The sequence below is a fragment of the Mastigoproctus giganteus genome, chromosome 12 (genome assembly GCF_048544385.1).
Source record: "Mastigoproctus giganteus isolate SK-2022 chromosome 12, ASM4854438v1, whole genome shotgun sequence".
NCBI lineage: Eukaryota > Metazoa > Arthropoda > Arachnida > Uropygi > Thelyphonidae > Mastigoproctus > Mastigoproctus giganteus.
In genome coordinates, this window is record NC_143586.1 from 124,252,187 (window position 1) to 124,270,353 (window position 18,167).

Below are 18,167 nucleotides of genomic sequence, written 5' to 3' on the forward strand. Positions count from 1 at the left end.
TTCAAAACGTGAGTCTGTATCAGGGTCAAACCTAGTTACAAAAACATGCTCTAATCCAGGAGCCAATTTGATTTCCGAAAAGCCGCTACTCCAATGAATAAAACCACCACTTGCGGTTATAGTCCCTACTCTTATGTCAGTGCTGGAAGTGGACATAACTTCAACGTTGGGCATCAACAAGGAAAGTGTGACATCAGCAGGAGCTACTTCATAAGGAGATGATGGGAGTGACCGGACGTCCCCGCTCACTGGAGGGAGATTCACCTTCACACAATTCAGGGCTGTTTGTAGTAGACCCCCCCCCTTCCGATTGGTGAGCACGGGTGGCTGATTTGCTGGAAATTGAAGAGCAACTGGCCGGGAGGACCTAGGATGGGGAGAAAGTGCTACGATTTGAGACCAGGTGCCAGTAAGGGACTCCTCCAGAGGTATATAGCTGGGTAGCGCGAGGCTGGCCGAAGGGAGCAGCGCTCACATCGATTCTTTTGGTCTGGGAAGAATTGATAGCAGAAGGATGTCTCATCGAAAGAGCATCCGGATGTTTGGCTGTAGCAAAAGACTGTCTCGTACGAGAAACAGGAGATGGAGCAACCCTGGTAGGGATGGCCATTGTTGATTGCATGTGGTGGGGTGCACTGACTCGATCGGATTTCCTATTATGTGGGGGCCGATCACAGATTCCCTTTGAACAGGAGTTTTTATTTACCTGTTGTAGTTGCGAAGAATTGTGATTTTTATCCACAGCATAGATATAATCTAATGCTCCATGCAGCTGTGTGTCAAACAGGTCCATCACCGCTTTTAGCCGACCGGGCTAGCCGGGTGGGTAAAGTGCCTTCCTGGCAACCCATAGGTCGCGGGTTCGATTCTCGCCTCGGGCTTTTGATCAAAGTACTGCAAAAACCTTGGGAGGTGCATTATGGCCACAGAAGCCTATGCGCCAACAACTATCAAAAAAAAAAAAAAAAAATCACCGCTTTATCAATCTGGCGTCTTTGCTCTAAAGACTTCAAGAATTCACAGTACTGTACAGGCAGCTTGCTACATTAATCAACAACTTGCTGGTTAGTATTATTTTTCATTAATGAGTGATGATAGGGCACTTTTATTTACACAGGAAGCCCTGTTGGGATTATCGGAAATCTCCTTGGCAGAAGTGCTAGGTACTTGTCCCGATCGGATGGCTTCTGTCTGAGTGGCTATTTTTGGTTGGACAGAGGTTATGACAGCCGGTAGGTTGCCTGGAAAGTTTCCTGTAGAGTGCTTGCAATTCTACAGAGGACTTCATAGAGTTTTTGCTTGTAGCTTGCTTGCTGATGCAGTGTGTTTTCTCCTAATATCCTCCTGAATTGTCTGTGTCATTTCCATAAGTTCCTTTTCATTCTTAGTTTAAGTACATGTTTTTTTTTTCATCAAAGCGACTTCTTTGCGCATCGCTGCCAGGTCCGTTAGTTGGGATGTGCTCGGTTTTGGTGGCAATCCGATCGCATCGGTATGGCTGATAATAGGAAGTTTATTATCATTTAAGAGCGGGGAGGGAAGAATCTTGCTTTTCGCTGGCGCCCTGCTGCAGGCCTTTTTAGGCTTACGGGTTTTACTCATTCGTTTGGTACAATTTTTCTGTCCATTGAGTGACAGGATTATTCAGCGGTGCCGTTGCATTTTGATGACAAGAAATAGTTTTCTTCACTTCATTAAAATTGCACCTGTTCCCGGGTGGATCAGAACAACTATGCTTTGTTGTTTTTGTTTTTAGGAGCATTAGCAACTAAGGCCATATTGCTCCGGGAATATGCGGTGGTCATTCCCTGACCTTTCCGCATCCTCCGTATTTGGTGGTGACGGGCTCGAACCCCGGTCTAATCAAGAAGCGTGTGCTACGCACTGCTGCTCCTTCCAACCTGGCTACGGCGGCGCATAACTACGCTTAGGCGTGTTTACAACGGAATTGTCCAACGAGCTTTTCGCCGGATTCCTCATAACGAGTATGTAGATTTGTGACAGACTAATAATTACTGACGGCTGAACCTTGGCAGGAGAGATGCCCTGAGCTCCTGTGACTTTCGAGAAGTGGCACCACGGAGCGTTACACAGCTCACGTACAACTCTGAGTAGGTATTAAGCAGTAGAGGAAACAATGTCGCGCATAGCAGACTGGATTAAATTAAAAGATTAATACAAAAATTTCTATTTACCTCGGACTTCCACAACTGATCCGGATAGAGATCCACACAGATAACCTGATTCTGAGTCGATTGATATAAAACTTACTGCATTATTGAACCGTATCACTGTATAATTGCACAGTTAAGTAGCGCTGGTCATGATTAATGATCGTTTTACTGTTTCTTGTTTCAATGATTTTTTTTTTTTTTTTTTTTTTTTGGTAGTTGTTGGCGCATCGGCTTCTGTGACCATAATGCACCTCCCAAGGTTTTTTGCAGTACTTTGATCCAAGCCCGAGGCGGGATTCGAACCCGCGACCTTTGGGTTGCCAGGCAGGCACTTGACCCACCCGGCTAGCCCGGTCGGCTTTCAATGATGTACATGGAATTTTGAATATTCTGTGCCACATGAGTGTAGTGGTAGTTGGAACTTAGATTTGAGTCAGGGACGATGCCCAAGTACTTAAACGACGTGACTGTTGGTATTGGTATATTCCGAATTAAAAAAATTAGGTAACTCTAGTTTCTTTTAAAAGAAGGTGATAATGCCAACGTTGACATGAAGATTTAGGTTTTTTAGATAATGGCGATGAGATTGTTTCTTGTGTTATAGTAATGTCGTTGGTGGTTTTGATCACCATCAAGGTGATGAAGATTTTTACGTCATCAACACAAATGATATTAGTTTTATTTCGAAGGAACGGCTCCAGAGCCGCTGGGAACAATGTTTCAGCTAATACACCACTTTGAGACACACTAGTGGAAGTTGATAGTTGGAAAGACTCTTTTATTGTGGCTGTATTGGAGATATTTTACTGTTAAGTTGTAGTGCTCGTGCAGGATTTTTAAAGTCTTGTTTAGGTTTAAGTTGTCTTTAGTTGCAGTTATATTATGGTATAGCACTTCAAACTCTTTCTTTTTCTTGAAATGCTTTTTGTATTCTTATGATGTTATCAACTAGATTTGTAGTTGTATATCTCCCTTTCATCGCAAAATGCTTGTTTCTGGCCATACGTTTGTTGACGTAGGGTAGCAGCGATTTTCATTGATCTATATTGTGCATGCTATAGGCAGCGATGAGCTATAGTGGGCTCCCACGTCGCCACCGTAATAATAATGCCTGATCACTGCGTTTTTGACGTCATAAGTGGGCCACAAGAAGTACACAAAGCTAAATCGCTGCACAGGATTGAGAAAAGCGAAAGCAAGAATTGAATGTAAATCTACTTTATTTTCTGTGCATAACGGAAACATATTGCAAGGGACAATACGAAAAAATAAATGAGATGAATAAATAAAAAATATCAGTTTTGATGCTTAAGTGTGATAATTTTTGTTAATCATAACATTCTGAAAAACAGAAGACAACACATTTATAGTTAACTATTTTATTACATTTTCATGTTTTACATGCAATTTGTAATCCAACTAATGTATACATTTATTATTTAAATCTAATAATTTGATTACTATAATTGAATAGAAATTATTTTACTTTGAAATTTGGCTCATTTCTATTTTCGAAGTTTACGTTAATGTGTTGCTTTTAATATATCATTTGTCTTTTTATAGTAATTATTGAGAAAAATATTGATAATAGTATTAATGAAACAATTTTAAATAATTTCTGTGGAATACTTTTTCTGTAAATTAAAATATTATTGCTTACAATTCTACAACATTTATAACCAATTTTCTTCAAGCCCACAATAATTTTCTCAAAACTGAATATAATTTTTCTGCAGTAATTTTTTCACGGATGAAACATAAATGACATCTTTCTAATTTGACAGTAATCTCTGAATCACAAATACATAAGGACTAGTAGATGCGTCAGTAGTATCAAAAGAATTTCCCAGTACGCTTCCATCTTTGTAATCAATATAAGTTTTCAGATGAATTTCATCGATCATTAAACTGATTTTGCGTCCTGAAGAATTTAAAATGGCTAATTTCTGTTTAGCATACATCAGAAAATGACTCTCTTGATGGTCATCTGGAATTTTTGTGTTTAGAGAAGAGCAGAGCCTACGAATAGGATTTGGATAAGGGAGAAGTAGGAATGAAGAATGCTCTAGAAGTTTGTAGGCATGTGGAGATATCGAAAACACCAAAGACGAAAATATTAATACTTCGGTGGAATGTCTATATGCATTCTAACAAATGTAATTGTTCACTTTTGAATTCAAACACTGTTGCTCTCTTGCTATTAATGTCTCCTGCAATTGAATTCAGTAAACTACAAGCAGCATTTAAAACAAAAGAAATATTATTAACATCACTGCTGTTGACAATTACTGGTATCGGTTCGTAGATGTCCATTGACTTTGATTTTCCTAAATTATGAATTTCAGTGCTCTGTACAAATATCGACAACATAAAATCTTCACCAATCACGACTGAATAGGCAATGGAAGGTGCTGGCTGAAATATTAAATATAAAAACACAATACAGTTATTTTTTGAAATAACTTGCCAGCATTCAGGTACTGTGTGTCTTATTCAGGTACTCTGCTAGTTGTGGGACCGCAGGAAATTCTCGAGCTTTTTCACAATCTTGTTTACTCTTAATACTATTTTCCAGGGCCTTCTCAAAGTTTTTTCTTCTAATCTTCGCTTCTTCTTTTTCGGGACTGTTTCTTGTAAATGCATGTGATGCCAAATAGCTTGGACAGTTCGGAGAAGTGAGTGATCCACGCGTTTCAGTAAATTTCTCCGTGTATGGTTACACGGTCACAGTAGCTGAATATCCGAGTGATTCCGATATTTTGCACAATATTCAAAGAACTATTGCCAGTAGCAACGTCGAGGGGGGGGGATGAAGGAACTAAGATATTAAGTAAACTTTCTGAAGATGAAATTTTGGCAGATTTGGAAACCGCGTCGAGGCTTCCACTGTGAATAAATGTTCTAAAAAATAATGGCATACAGGCAATAATTAAAAAAAAAAACTATCACCAAAAACCAGCACGAATTAAAGATGATTGCTAAAGAACTTGATGTGGAAACTATAAAGATCGATCGTGTGTTCGGGCTGCAATGGGCAGCTTGTAGCTTACGGACGGCAATTGAGGGTTGGAGAAATTATCCCGCTTTGTGCAAACATTTTGAATCAGAAAGTTAATTAAATATTTTGGATTATTAAACCGACTTTTCAATCTGGAATTTCTTAACGATTTAGCACTAATGATCGACGTCCTGCAGGAGCTCTCTTACCTTTCAGAAGCTTTACAAAGTCGCAGCATCACTATAGTAAAAGCAGATAAATTAATCATTCGAACTATCAATGCTATCGCTAATTTGAAAAATTCTGAAGGAAATTATGATTGAGAGCATGTTGAAATTGAAAGAATTTGAAGGAATCGAAAGTAAGAACACATTTAAAAAAATTACTTCGTGACACGTTATTAAGGATAAGTTATTAATGCAACGGAGTAATTTTAAATTAAATAAAGAAAATAATGATACTATTGACGATGAGAAATTGAAAGAAATTTTAAACATATGCTACCTGGAATCGTGGAATATGAAAGAACTTTCGTCTCCGTGGCAAGACGGTGAAAAACGAATAAGAAATTTAAGTTTTCTGATAAAATATGAAATAAAAATTAATGATTTTAGAGATTTTGTCGAAGACAGTTTATCTTTAAAATTGAGTGAAATTCCCTCTTCAATTATAAAAGCCAGAAATATCTTTGAAACCATTGCGATTAGCACTGCTTTCAGCGTAATGAATAATATCGTATAAATGAATAAATAATGTTGACAATTAAGCACATTGCAGATTATGTTGACCGTACATCTAAATGGCAAATCATTGCTTCAATGTGATGCGGATCTTTATGTCAAATCATTCCTCTGTTAAGTCAAAGCGTTTTGTCGTCTGGACTTTTTTCCCTCACAATTTAGTCTAAAATTTTCTTATGGAATAAGAAATAAAAACTTAACATTCTTAGTATAAAGATTCCCTTGACTGTCGTTCCTGCGAGCGAGAGCTAGCTAGGTGCCATCTTGTTGTTAGCTGAAGAATACTGCATATCGCGAGATAATGTAACTCTTGACAGATCTTGTTTGATTCACTTTTGCTGCCTAATGTTTAAGTTATCATATCCATATAAAGAATTACGGTGCATACAGAAAGGGAACAACTGATCATATGCATTCTGCCCCGTTAGATTAGAAAAGAGTTGTTCTTTTTAGTGCACACTTTTAAATTCCGCTTAATTTGTATGTTCTAGAAAATGAAAATCATATTCTAACGTCATATCCAGATTTATCATTTAATTTTTAATTTCACGTTAAATTTACATGAAATTTGACGTCTTAAAATACGGTAACGTAATATTTGGATAAAGTACATTAATACGACTAGGAGAGGTTGCCTGTATATATGGATCCATGTATAAAGCAACCTCCCCTTCTCTACAATCATGCAGTATGATGGAAAAGTTTGAACTCTGGTCTTTTCCACCCGGTGTGAGAAGGACTGAGATTCTGTCAATTGTTCGCAAATGTGAACAGTTCACAAATCTGGTTATAAGCTTTAGCCGCACGCGCAGTATGAGACAGGAGGGAACGTTAATAATCCTTCACTCTAAACGCGCGTGCGCGAGTTGTGGCATACGGTGTCCGTTTATGCTCCTGACATAAATTTAGTTTTTAAATAGTTATACTTAACTTTATACAATGATTCGCCCACCAGTGAATTCCTCTTCCTCTGCTCAAGCCTGATATGGTATCATCCTCGTGATATAATGAACAGGTATTTCTAATTTTAAATATTCCTGCTCACTTTTGAATTCCTCCAATACATTGCATGCATAGCGCTTTAGCCTTCATGAACCAGGCAAACGCCCCGTTACCCTAAAGGCATAAGGTGACAATGCGTCAACCTTGACCAAGTCACAAAGCATCGCATTACCCAGATCCCTAGGGAAATGTTCCCTCTCCTCAATCTTTTGTTAAGTACACCTGTCTCAACCATTTAAGCTTTCTTGTGTTCTCACAGTCATCACTGTGGAACGCGAATATTGCAAGCTTCACAGTGTCAGAGGGAAAAAACTACGAGGAATTAAAGACTAACTCCTAAAAGTGAGCATTTGTTTACTGCTTCCAAGTGATTTTAAACCCGAAATCAGGCATGTCACAAAAACAGAATAACTTGCAACAATCAGTCTGTCTAGCCTGCCGCGACGGGAAGGAACCAACCATCCGATGTCATGTATGCAAATTTACCTTTTGTGCCCACTCGGTTAATACTGACATCACACATCTTTTCAAACAACGTCGGAAAAAGTTCGCATGTGACAAATGCCTTGGAGATGTCTCTGAATTACCTGAACTTCATCTCTCCCGGACTGAAACTGGCCCTAGTGACCAGACAATCCCTAATCCAAATCAACTCGCCCAGTCAAATACTGGTTTGCCTGAACCTTCACTCATGACCGTCGCAGGCGTTGAAGCAGTGGGCAACGCAACGTCACCTGACGGCACTGCCAATCACGTTATATGCAGCACTAATTACTCCAATTTTCCATCAGATCATAATAATGATCAAAATTGTGCCTCGAACGCTAACGTATTCTCCACCTCAAGCCAGTCACTAGTCACAACAGATACTTTCCAAGTCGAAGGTAATTCTCCAAGAGTTAATGCCGAAATTACAGTGTCGACGCCTTCCCTACAGCCAGACAGTGCAGATTTCGTGATCCATCTAATTTACCAATTAAGGTCCCAAATTGAAGATCTCAAGGATGAGGTTTACTCACTGAGAAACCAAAATAAGCACATCACTCATATGCTCTCGGACCTCTGTTCTTTGGCTAGCCAAAATGGTAAGCTGACATCTCAGGCACCAATAATATCCAAAAGGACAAAAACCACTCATCCAGTAAAGCCTCCTAGCCTTATAAAGCCTGGCTCCCACACCCAAATCCAATCAAGACAATCACTAGGGAGTTCTGCAGACACTCCGACTGAGCATGTTAGCACGGACCGATCATGCACTCATCAGAAAGACACACTCAGACACTCAGTGGCTGGTGAGCAACCACAGCTTCATGCTATTGAAGAAGTATCCCAGCGAGAGACCCGACCAGGAAATAAAGACTCCCTACAGGCTCAAGAACAAAACAATAATCTAACTAACGCCCATCATGTTTTGCCTACCTCATATGCTGGCGTGCTTACTAACAGCCCTTCTAGTTATACCTACGTCCCATCTGGAGATATACAAAACTCCCTCATTCCAGCAGCCAACCCCGCCCCATATTCCTCAGGATGCCGCCGAGCTACCAATATTGACCCGCCTCCCCATCATGCTGTTATCACTAACCAGGCCTCTTTATCCCGCCAAGTAACAGCCTCCAAATCTCGTCTGACACTGGCCGAGAAATATAATATCTCCGTCGTTCCCACCAAAGCCAAGATCTTCGCCTCCAGATTTGGACCTGGAACCTCTCCTGAATCTATTAGGAGAATGTTTATTAAGGAGCATAACCTCTCAGTTCAGGTTAAACGGCTTAAAAGTCGGCAAACATCCTATGCCTCCTTCCTTATAATGTGCTCACCCGCTGTCTACAAAAAAGGTTGTAGATCCTGCCTCTTGGCCCCAAGGAATTTATATCAGACCATTTTCTGAGGAAAACAGACCCCATCAACAATCTCGACTAATTCACCCTCCTCTATAGCAATCAAGGCCTCAAGGAGACAAGTATGAATGCTTCACGCTCCGGGTATCGTCTCAAAATGTGCGCAGCATAAATCGCAATTATACTAGTGGTGAACCGCATCGGCACCATCAAACTGATTACATCAGCCTGCGATCACCAGTAATAAACAGTTCAGGAATGCTCATCCCAACATGGGTCACGAATCGACGAACTCGAAAGCCTGACATCAATAAAAACAAGGCATGTGCCTTAAAAAAGATCCCCCGGAATTATGCAGTCAGAGTCTTGTACCAGAATGTTAGAAGCCTTCGCAATGAGCTGGATACCGTTGACCAAATTCTCCTAGCCAGTGATATCGATATCCTCTGTGTCACCGAGACCTGGCTGGATAAAGAGCAGGAATATTTTATATCCTGTGTTCCAGCTGGATATAAATCTGCTTTCACTTCCAGAGTTGGGCAAAGAGGAGGTGGTGTTGCAATTTTCTTTAAGAGCTCACAAACCTCACTCATTCATCAAGTCTCTAGCCAAACATCAGCGTACGAAGCGCTTGCTGTTATTCTCAGCTACCATAGGATTCTCATAGATGTAATTGTCATATACATACCCCCAGCACCTTCCTACGAAGCCATCCATGAAATATCTAACTGGATCATCAACCAGCTTCATCCTTCAGCCTTGCACTTCGTATGTGGAGATTTTAATCTTCCTCCTCAGCTAGCTAACCTTCAGCAAATGCTCCTATCAAACTTATCTTGTACAGGGTTACAAATGATCAACGATTTCCCGACAAGAGGTGACAACCAATTAGATCTCATCCTTGCTTCTTTTCCCTGCACACCTGATTACCTGCCAGAGACTTATTTCAATTCGGACCACAAGCCAATTGGTGTTCTTTTACACATACCTGCTCCAAACTTCAATATTGTGAATTCGACTAATACCAAAGTAATAGTAAGTCCCAGGTTTTTGAGTATTTCTAAATGTGTTGAGGCTGCCTGTGTCATCCCATGGACAGTCTTAGAAAATTGTGACCTAGAAATTGCAGTGAATTTGCTGACTAGCTGGCTTAAGACTATTGCGACATTTGCAGCATCAAAGAGAATTTCCATCATGCCTCGGTCCAGAGCATGGTGGACTCCCCATCTTAACATGAGCTTCAAGTTAAAGCAGCATCTGCACAAAATGTGGAAGCAGTCGCACAGTATCCATGACAGAATAGCCTACTCCAAAGCTCGCGCAACATTTAATAAGCAGAAGTCAACAGCAATTAAGCATTATATGGATAGAACCCTTCGTAGCGGAAAATGTCCCTACTCTGAGCAGCCTTCTGATTTCCCCCTAAATCTTGAACCTGACCAGTGGCTTGACTTCATATCAAGATTTGCTTCGAACACGGAACAATGTCCTGATCTTCATACTCCAACAACCAGAATCCCGCCTGACGCTCTGTCGGCAGTATCAATCTCCAGGGAACAGCTTATTGCTGCCATTAACTCTACATCAGCTTCTGCGACGGCAGGTGCTGACGGAATCCCCCAATTCATTATTAAATGTCTCAGCCCATATATTTTGGATCCCCTTCTAACTATTTTTAATGCTGTTTTGTCAACCCACTTCTTTCCCCAGCAGTGGAATATCTACCTTGTGAAGCCTGTCCCCAAAACTCAATCTCCTTCACTTCTTAAGCATTACAGGCCAATCTCCAACGCCTCAAGTCTTCTAAAGCTTCTTGAGAAGGTACTTCTCCCCGTTCTAACTAAACAACTTCTTCCACATCAGCCTCCTCAAATCCATTACTCCCTTCCTCATAGATCCACTGTGACTAACCTCTTAGCCACCACCAGCTCTATCCTCTCTGCATTTGAATCCCAAGCAGAGCTTGCAGTCACCTATGTAGACCTTGAAGCAGCTTTCGACTCTATAAACGTTCCTGCAATGCTGAAGCTATTTTCTGACCACTACCAGATCAAGGGAGATACTCTACAGTTCCTCACGTCACTCCTTCGAAACAGAATAATCCAGCTTATTGTCCATGGGCACATATATAAGCGAAGTATCTCTTCAGGCGTGCCACAGGGTGGTGTCTTATCTGGGCTCTTGTTCACAGCACTTATCTCTCCACTTGTTGAGTCCAGGTATGATATCTTATGTTATGCAGATGATATAAAGCTCCTCACACCGATTTCTCCATACGATGATCTTCTCATGATAACAGGATCAATTAATAATACACTGACGGAAATTGAAAACTACCTCAACCAGTTCGGATTAAAAGTAAACCCAGAGAAATCTGAATTTATGATATTCTCTTTAAAGAAAACACCTTCTTATATTCAGCCCATTCTGTGTAATTCTCCAATTCCCATCGTCAATAAGCATACTGATCTCGGGGTTGTGTTTGATCCTAAGCTCTGCTTCAGTTACCATATAGACAAGCTCCTCACCCTGGCAGCTCGACTCCGATGGATTGCCAAACAGCATCTACATTATATAAATGAAGTCACAACTACTAGAAAATATATAAAAACCACTGTATACTCTCCGCTTTTATATGCTGCAGAGATATGGGCATCAGCTGCAACTAGCACAATCAGGCCACTTTTTTCTGCTGAGTATTGGCTCTTAAAATGGGCCATAAACAAACACAAACTGCCTCCACAGCTCAGGACAACTGAAATGGCCAGCTTAATTCAAATTCACAGGCTCCCCACGCTGATTAGGGTGAAACGTCTTACCACGACTATCAAAATGATGGTTGGCGAGATTTCGGCACCATCATTCTGGGACCTGTGCTCATGGAGAATCCCTCAGTCTTCCCTCAGAGCGACTCCAACTCTATGCCCACATCACAGCCGTCTCCACCTATCAGATAGGTTTCTGCCTTTTCAGCTACTTTCGTGTGCCCAGTCCTTGGATGCTGACCTTAACAAGTTCGCTTCTGACAGGGAATACAGATGTCGCATCCTTGAATTGTACTTCCCTGTCCCTGATCCTTCTCCTCGAAGCTCGTCTTAATGCTGCAAGCCATCAACACCACCTGATGTGAAGACGGTATACTAACTCTTCAGTATGACAGTTAGTAATGATGGACTAAATACTTCTGTTCATACCACTATTTGTATATGAAATTATCCGTTTCCGCCCATATCTTCTTTATATATTGTATTGTAAATACAATATATAAAGTACAAAATACAATATGATACTTGTAGTTTGGAATTGTACTTCCGCATATGCATTTCCTATGTTTTATATATCAATGTTCCCTATTTATATTGTATTATTACTGTTAACCCCTGGCCTGGTGGCTGTGAAGGGCAACATTGCAATCTATCGAATTGTATCATTATTATCATTATTATTGCAATAAAGATTTCTTATAATTGGATCTCTTGTGTCCTTCTCCGGAGTAGAAGATCTCACATCTGCATCAACGTTTTCTGCAGTTTTTCCGATCTGTATGACTTTCATTCACAGGATTTGTCTAGGTTAATTGCTAGTCTGTTGACAAGCTAGATTGTATTTCCCGGAAATATACTACTGTATTTTTATACGAGGTAGGTTATCTAATCCAGTTTGAAGTCGTGGGCCTGCCTGATTATGTATGTCCTATCCTAAGTGCAGAAAATATCGTTACATTTCCCAAAAACTGCCATTGAATATTGTTCCAACTTCTGGGGTGGTGACCCCAAAAATAATCTCTTACAAAGTCTCTCCACCCTCTGTTTCATACTTTCGGTTTCTGCAGGATATTTTTTCTATAGATATTTCCATGGGCATTGTTCTTTTGAATTGGTATCTGTAATTCCACGTCTCTTTCAAACCAATCCTGCAACCAATTAGCATCCATTCTCTTTCCAATTCCAAACTCGCAGAACCAACCCTTGAGATCATACACGGTATTAAGTATTACAGGTTCAAATGCCTCTCGTGTTTGGGGTTTGCCGAAAACGATGTGAGTAGAATATTTATAATGCAGATATTAAGATGAATGAATTAAAACAAATGTACTTAAAGTAACAATTAATTGTACCATATTCATCAAGAAACTTATCCCTAATGAAAACGAGCATTTATTTATACGGGCATTGGCTTTGCGTTTTTAACCATTTCTTTTAGGTAGAAGGTTGATGAACAACTTTAATGATCGTATTTTGCTGACTCTTGATATTTTTAAAAATAAATTGGAATCGGCCATCAGTTTTTATCTTACTCTAAACTGTTTTTATTTTATTTCACTTTTGTCTTTCCTGATTTTTATAACGATGTTCAGTTTACTCTATTTATTATACTTTCTAGCACTAATGAATTTTTGATTTCCATTTGAAAATTTAATGCAGTAATTACTGCCTAACTTGTACATGCTCTATTTGTTTCTGGTATTCTAGTATATATTTTTAGTTTTGGGTATCTATTTCTCTATATATTTGAGAAATGCATTGAGAGGGATGCTTAAAATCAAAGGAAATCCTCAAAAAGGAAATATTTTCTTCGTTTACAATATATACTTTACGATGTCTTATATATATATGATCAAATCCACGTAGGTCATACGAAGGTGCCTGCTGCAAATAATAATCAGAGCACTTTGGTGGGGGCAACTCCAGAGGCAGATAAATCGCGAAATATACTCTAGTATTTCCAGGTTAATTGCTTGTGCAATGGTTTCTGTTTGTGAGAAAAACTTTGTGATTTAGTGACAGCAGGCAATGATCCAGTGATAGTAGGGGCTCAGTTAACCACTAGACCAGGATTTCTTAATAAGGGAGACTTACGTCTGCAGAAGTGCACCTATCTCAATTTAAAACTTTGCGCATTACGAGAAGAATTTGCGTCACCGAAGAAATAAGTGCTTGCCATAGAACAAATAACTGGGAGCTCGTCAGCGACTCAAGTATCTCATGACCTGCCAAGTGATGCACCTGATTCGGATCCCAAAGAAGAATAGTGAAGTGCATACTGCTCCGGTTGAAGGATATTTAGTTTTATTGGGAGACCCTTTTGTCAAGGAAACAGGTAACTTTTTTGTAATAAAATAGGTGAACCGGAACCATGGTGTTTTTTGCCAGGAGTAAAAATAGATGAAGTTGCAAACAGATTGCCAGGTTTTAAGTGGTGGAGAGGGGATAAAGAGAAAGATTATTCATGTGAGCTAACGATATCAAATGAACATGAGCAGAACTGAACAAAAATTGGAGTCAGAATGTGTATGTGTCTGCAATTCTGCAAACATACGAGGATTATATGCCGAAAGCCTTGTGGATTAATTCAAGACTTAAGTGACTACGAAAGGCTATGGTTGGGTAGAATTTTTATTAGTGTGGCCCATACCTGTATGTAGGTAGAAATAATCTATTTTGGAGTGACATTTTAGCAAAGATGGTAGAAAGGTTTTTGCAAGTATCACTGGGGTTATTCAAAGGTTCAGGGAAATTGCTAGTTAGAAGGGAGAAAGGCTTGTGCACTCGTTTATGTGATGGTATCGGTCAGAGTAATAGTTGCACATATCTCAAAATTCTTGTTTGGTTGTTGCGGACAGCCGAATGTTGACAAGATGGAGGAGGAGGAGGAAAATCTTTATTGTACAGTAAAGATACAGATACAATAATGTGCCCGTCACAGCCAGGAGGCCAGGGGCTTGACAATGATATGGGGTAATATAAAAATATGTACAGTATAAAAGATAACATAACAATTAAAAACGTAGTATTAACCATTCAATAGATATGAGTATGTACATAGTTGTGAGGCAGACAGTACACCAAGGTTTAAAAACGTAGCATTAACCATTCAATAGATATGAGTATGTACATAGTTGTGAGGCAGACAGTACACCAAGGTATGTACACGTTCATATATACAAAGCACATATTTAAGCATATTCACAGAAGTCAGAATATTTCACAGTGCCAAATTGATGTTCGGTATTGCATTTTCTTGTGAAAGAGTTCGTCGATTTGCCTGCGACGTGCCGTTCTGCGCCTCATAGCAGGTGGAGGTATCGGTATGAGTCGACATCAGGGGCCAAACAAAACGGGAACAAGTTCGGCCAACGAGCGCCTGTAATTGCGATCAGAAGCGAATTTCTGGAGGTCAACTCCGATCATTAGCAGGGCTTGTACTGTAGGAAGTACTTGTCCAGGTAGGAATCTGTCACTGATCTTCAGCCTGTTCCGTTGTAGGTGAAGAAGAGCGGTGGCTCGTAAGGAAGGAAGTGGAACATGTCACTGGCATATATCCCAGAAATCAGGGGAGTTGATTTTGCCAACCAGCATTTTGACTGTGGTCACAGTTCTCCTCGTGCTGATTATTTGAGGCAGCCGCGGGATTTGGAGTTGGTCGGCCATGCTGGTGGTCCTCTGCTGAGGGGGGGGGGGAGTCGATGTTTGTGGGTTGCCCACTTCAATATCCAGTATTCACTGGCAAAGATGGGCTTCATGAGAGAAGGTACTGCGGATGCCCATATTTCAGAGGCATACAGAAAGGTAGGATACAGAACGGTTTCCAGATATCTGATTGTGGTTCTTGCGTCTGTGTTATGAAGAAGATGTTGACGGGCAATCCAGCGCATTCGGCTGATCTTGCGTAGAACACATTCGATGTGACAGTTGAACCTAAGGTTTGGGTCGAAGGTTACTCCGAGATCTTTGCGTTTAGTTACACTTGGAATAACTGCACCCTGCAGTGAGGGTTGTATGGATGTGGGACACTTCTTCAGAGAAAAAACCATAATAACGGATTTTTGGGGGTTCAGTTTAAGACCGAAATGGTTGAGATGGCTAGAGAAAGCTGTGATCTTATTACAGATTTCCGATGTGATCACTCCCCTGTCGGCTGATGGTGGTATTTCCGTTAGGAACTTTATATCGTCGGCGTAGGTAATAACAGATGTTCTGAGAGTGGCGTAGTTTCAAATGCGGGGGAAGAGAAAGCTAGGGAAATAAGCCTAAATAACTTTAATGGGTGTGCCTTCTTAGACTTAACTCTGTTTACAGAAATGTCAGGGGTGTTGTCAGTAAAATGGGTGAATTTGAGTTCCACCATAGTATGTATAACGTATTTAGGGAAGATAGAAGGTTTGTGCGGCCATGCAATTGTCAAAAGAACCCTAGCCGGGAAAAGAGCTTTAGATGAGTCAGACGGTTACGCCTGCCAGGATACAATCTGTGTGGTGTGAGTTATTTGAAAGCGATGGGAAAAGTATAATTGAGGGTGAGAATAATCTACAGACTGATTATCCAATTGATAGACTAGTTATCCAATTTATCTACGGTCAATTGAATAATTACGTACATGAGGAAGAAGCGCATAATTTGTATTTTATGTTTCTTTTTTTCTTTTTTTTTTTTTTTGGCCGGTGTAGCAAAAGCCTGTGGCTTCCTTATACTACTTTTACTAACATTAAAATTGGAAGGGAGATGTCTTTAAAAGGTTAAGAACTCCAGAACTAGCGAAACTTGTTTCTCTGTAGCTAATTATTTAGGGTTACTGCAATAAATAGCATCCATAAACTACTAGGATCCTAGATCATTTTAAAGGATCCATAATAAAAAACAAAGAAAACACATACTGCATTACACAAATGACAAAATCAAATGAAGCAAATAACCTTTACGTTGTTAACTGTACGAATTTACGAAATTTGGAGTTTATCATCTCAAAATCACACAAATAAATGTGTATTTCCAAAGTTAATGCGATTAATATTTAATAATTTTTGTCATTATTTTCTTTGCTTAGACACCCGAATCTGCGCAGTCTTCGGTGAGGAATCTCATGAACTATCTCACAGCGAACGCCAAAACTGACATCCAGAAAGTTCGTGCCTTCTTTCGGTGGATATCTAATAACATAACGTAAGTAGATTTAATTACAACCATTTTATGTTTATGCACATAAATGAGACTAATTGTATGCAGAAAGTGGCAGACGATTAGATAAGATGTGCTGGCTTTTATGTGGAGATACTGTGCATACATATCTCATTCTACTTTAGCTGCTTTTCTTAGAGGCATAAGTAATAATTTTTCTTTATTGAAAAATACAAAAAAATTATGTAGGGAATTTATCTATGTCGTTTTCCACTGGTTAATAAAAGAAAAACATTTAAACAAAAAATCCGAAACTGATTATTCAGCCAGTTATGGAATACGTAGGTGAGAACGAATTGGAAATATTCGTATGTTACTTATGTGAACCTATTTATGTTAGTAATTTTTACTCACATAAATGTTTATAATATTTATAAATATTATAATATTTATAAAGGCATAATAAGTATTATGCCTTGTACATTTATATTTTAATATAGTATTATTTTGTACACCTTTTGGCATCTCTCATATTGTGAAATTAACTTCACAACTGGGTTGGTATGAATGCAACATCACGATATCTGCTCACCCACCCACCGAGGATCGGCCAACAATCCATGAAACGGTGCCGTCTGGGTGGTGGTGGTGCCCACTGAGAATAAATAACAATAGCCTTTTCTATTAGTAAAGCGTCACTTATTCGAGGTAGTGCAATACATGGTAACTCGTTTTGAAGGTACTCACAATATGAGATACAATTAAATCGATGCCTTTACTCTACGATTGTAGTTTTTCTTTTATGCGTTAATCTATGGTATATCTATACAAGTATTATATAATTTATGCGTATTCAGCGATGAATACCATATTTATGTATGGGTTTTATATTTTAAATTTAATGTTTGCCTGATAATAAAAATAAGTAGTTATTTGTTAACAAATCACTGTAAGTCCTACATTGGCTTGTACTATATCCATGTAATTTTAGTGCTAAAAAACTTAAAGTTACAGAAGCTATGTAACTAATTGCAAGTGCGTCGTTATATACAGTATAAGTTGTAATGGCAAACTGAAGTTTACATATAAATCACGAGCTACACAGAATTAAACTACCTATTCTGATACTATATAAACTTATTACGCCTGGGTTTTAGCTCTTATTATTCCTTCCTCGGCGAGTTATCTGCCGAGGAAGGGATAATAATCCCTGAAAGTATTCATCTGGTAATGGAGCCCGCGGTGAATAAATAACAGTTTGTGCTCCTCTTTATGGTAAGTGCTATTTATTTGAAGAATAAGAGTGACGTAAATCATCGCGATTTGATTCACAATATCAGATGCACGTGGATTTTATGCGATGCGATGAACTTCGGTTTGCCATTACAGTTCCATGCACAATGATGGATTGCCCTATTTGTACGCTAGGGCAACCCATCATACTGGATGTATATTTAAAATCTGTGTCGGATCTGCTGAAGGAATTTATTGGCGGCAAAGAAATACATGTGAAAAGT

At 39.4% G+C, this 18,167-nt stretch overlaps 1 protein-coding gene across 1 annotated transcript in view; it reads left to right on the forward strand.

Moving 5' to 3' along the window:
* The window catches only part of LOC150077391 (kyphoscoliosis peptidase-like), a 69,015-nt gene that overhangs the window by 22,737 nt on the left and 28,111 nt on the right, over positions 1 to 18,167 (forward strand). Inside the window, exon 2 of the mRNA XM_090386178.1 lies at positions 16,580 to 16,695. Within this exon, the coding sequence (XP_090242304.1) occupies positions 16,580 to 16,695 (116 nt within the window). The remainder of the gene's footprint in view (positions 1 to 16,579; positions 16,696 to 18,167) is intronic.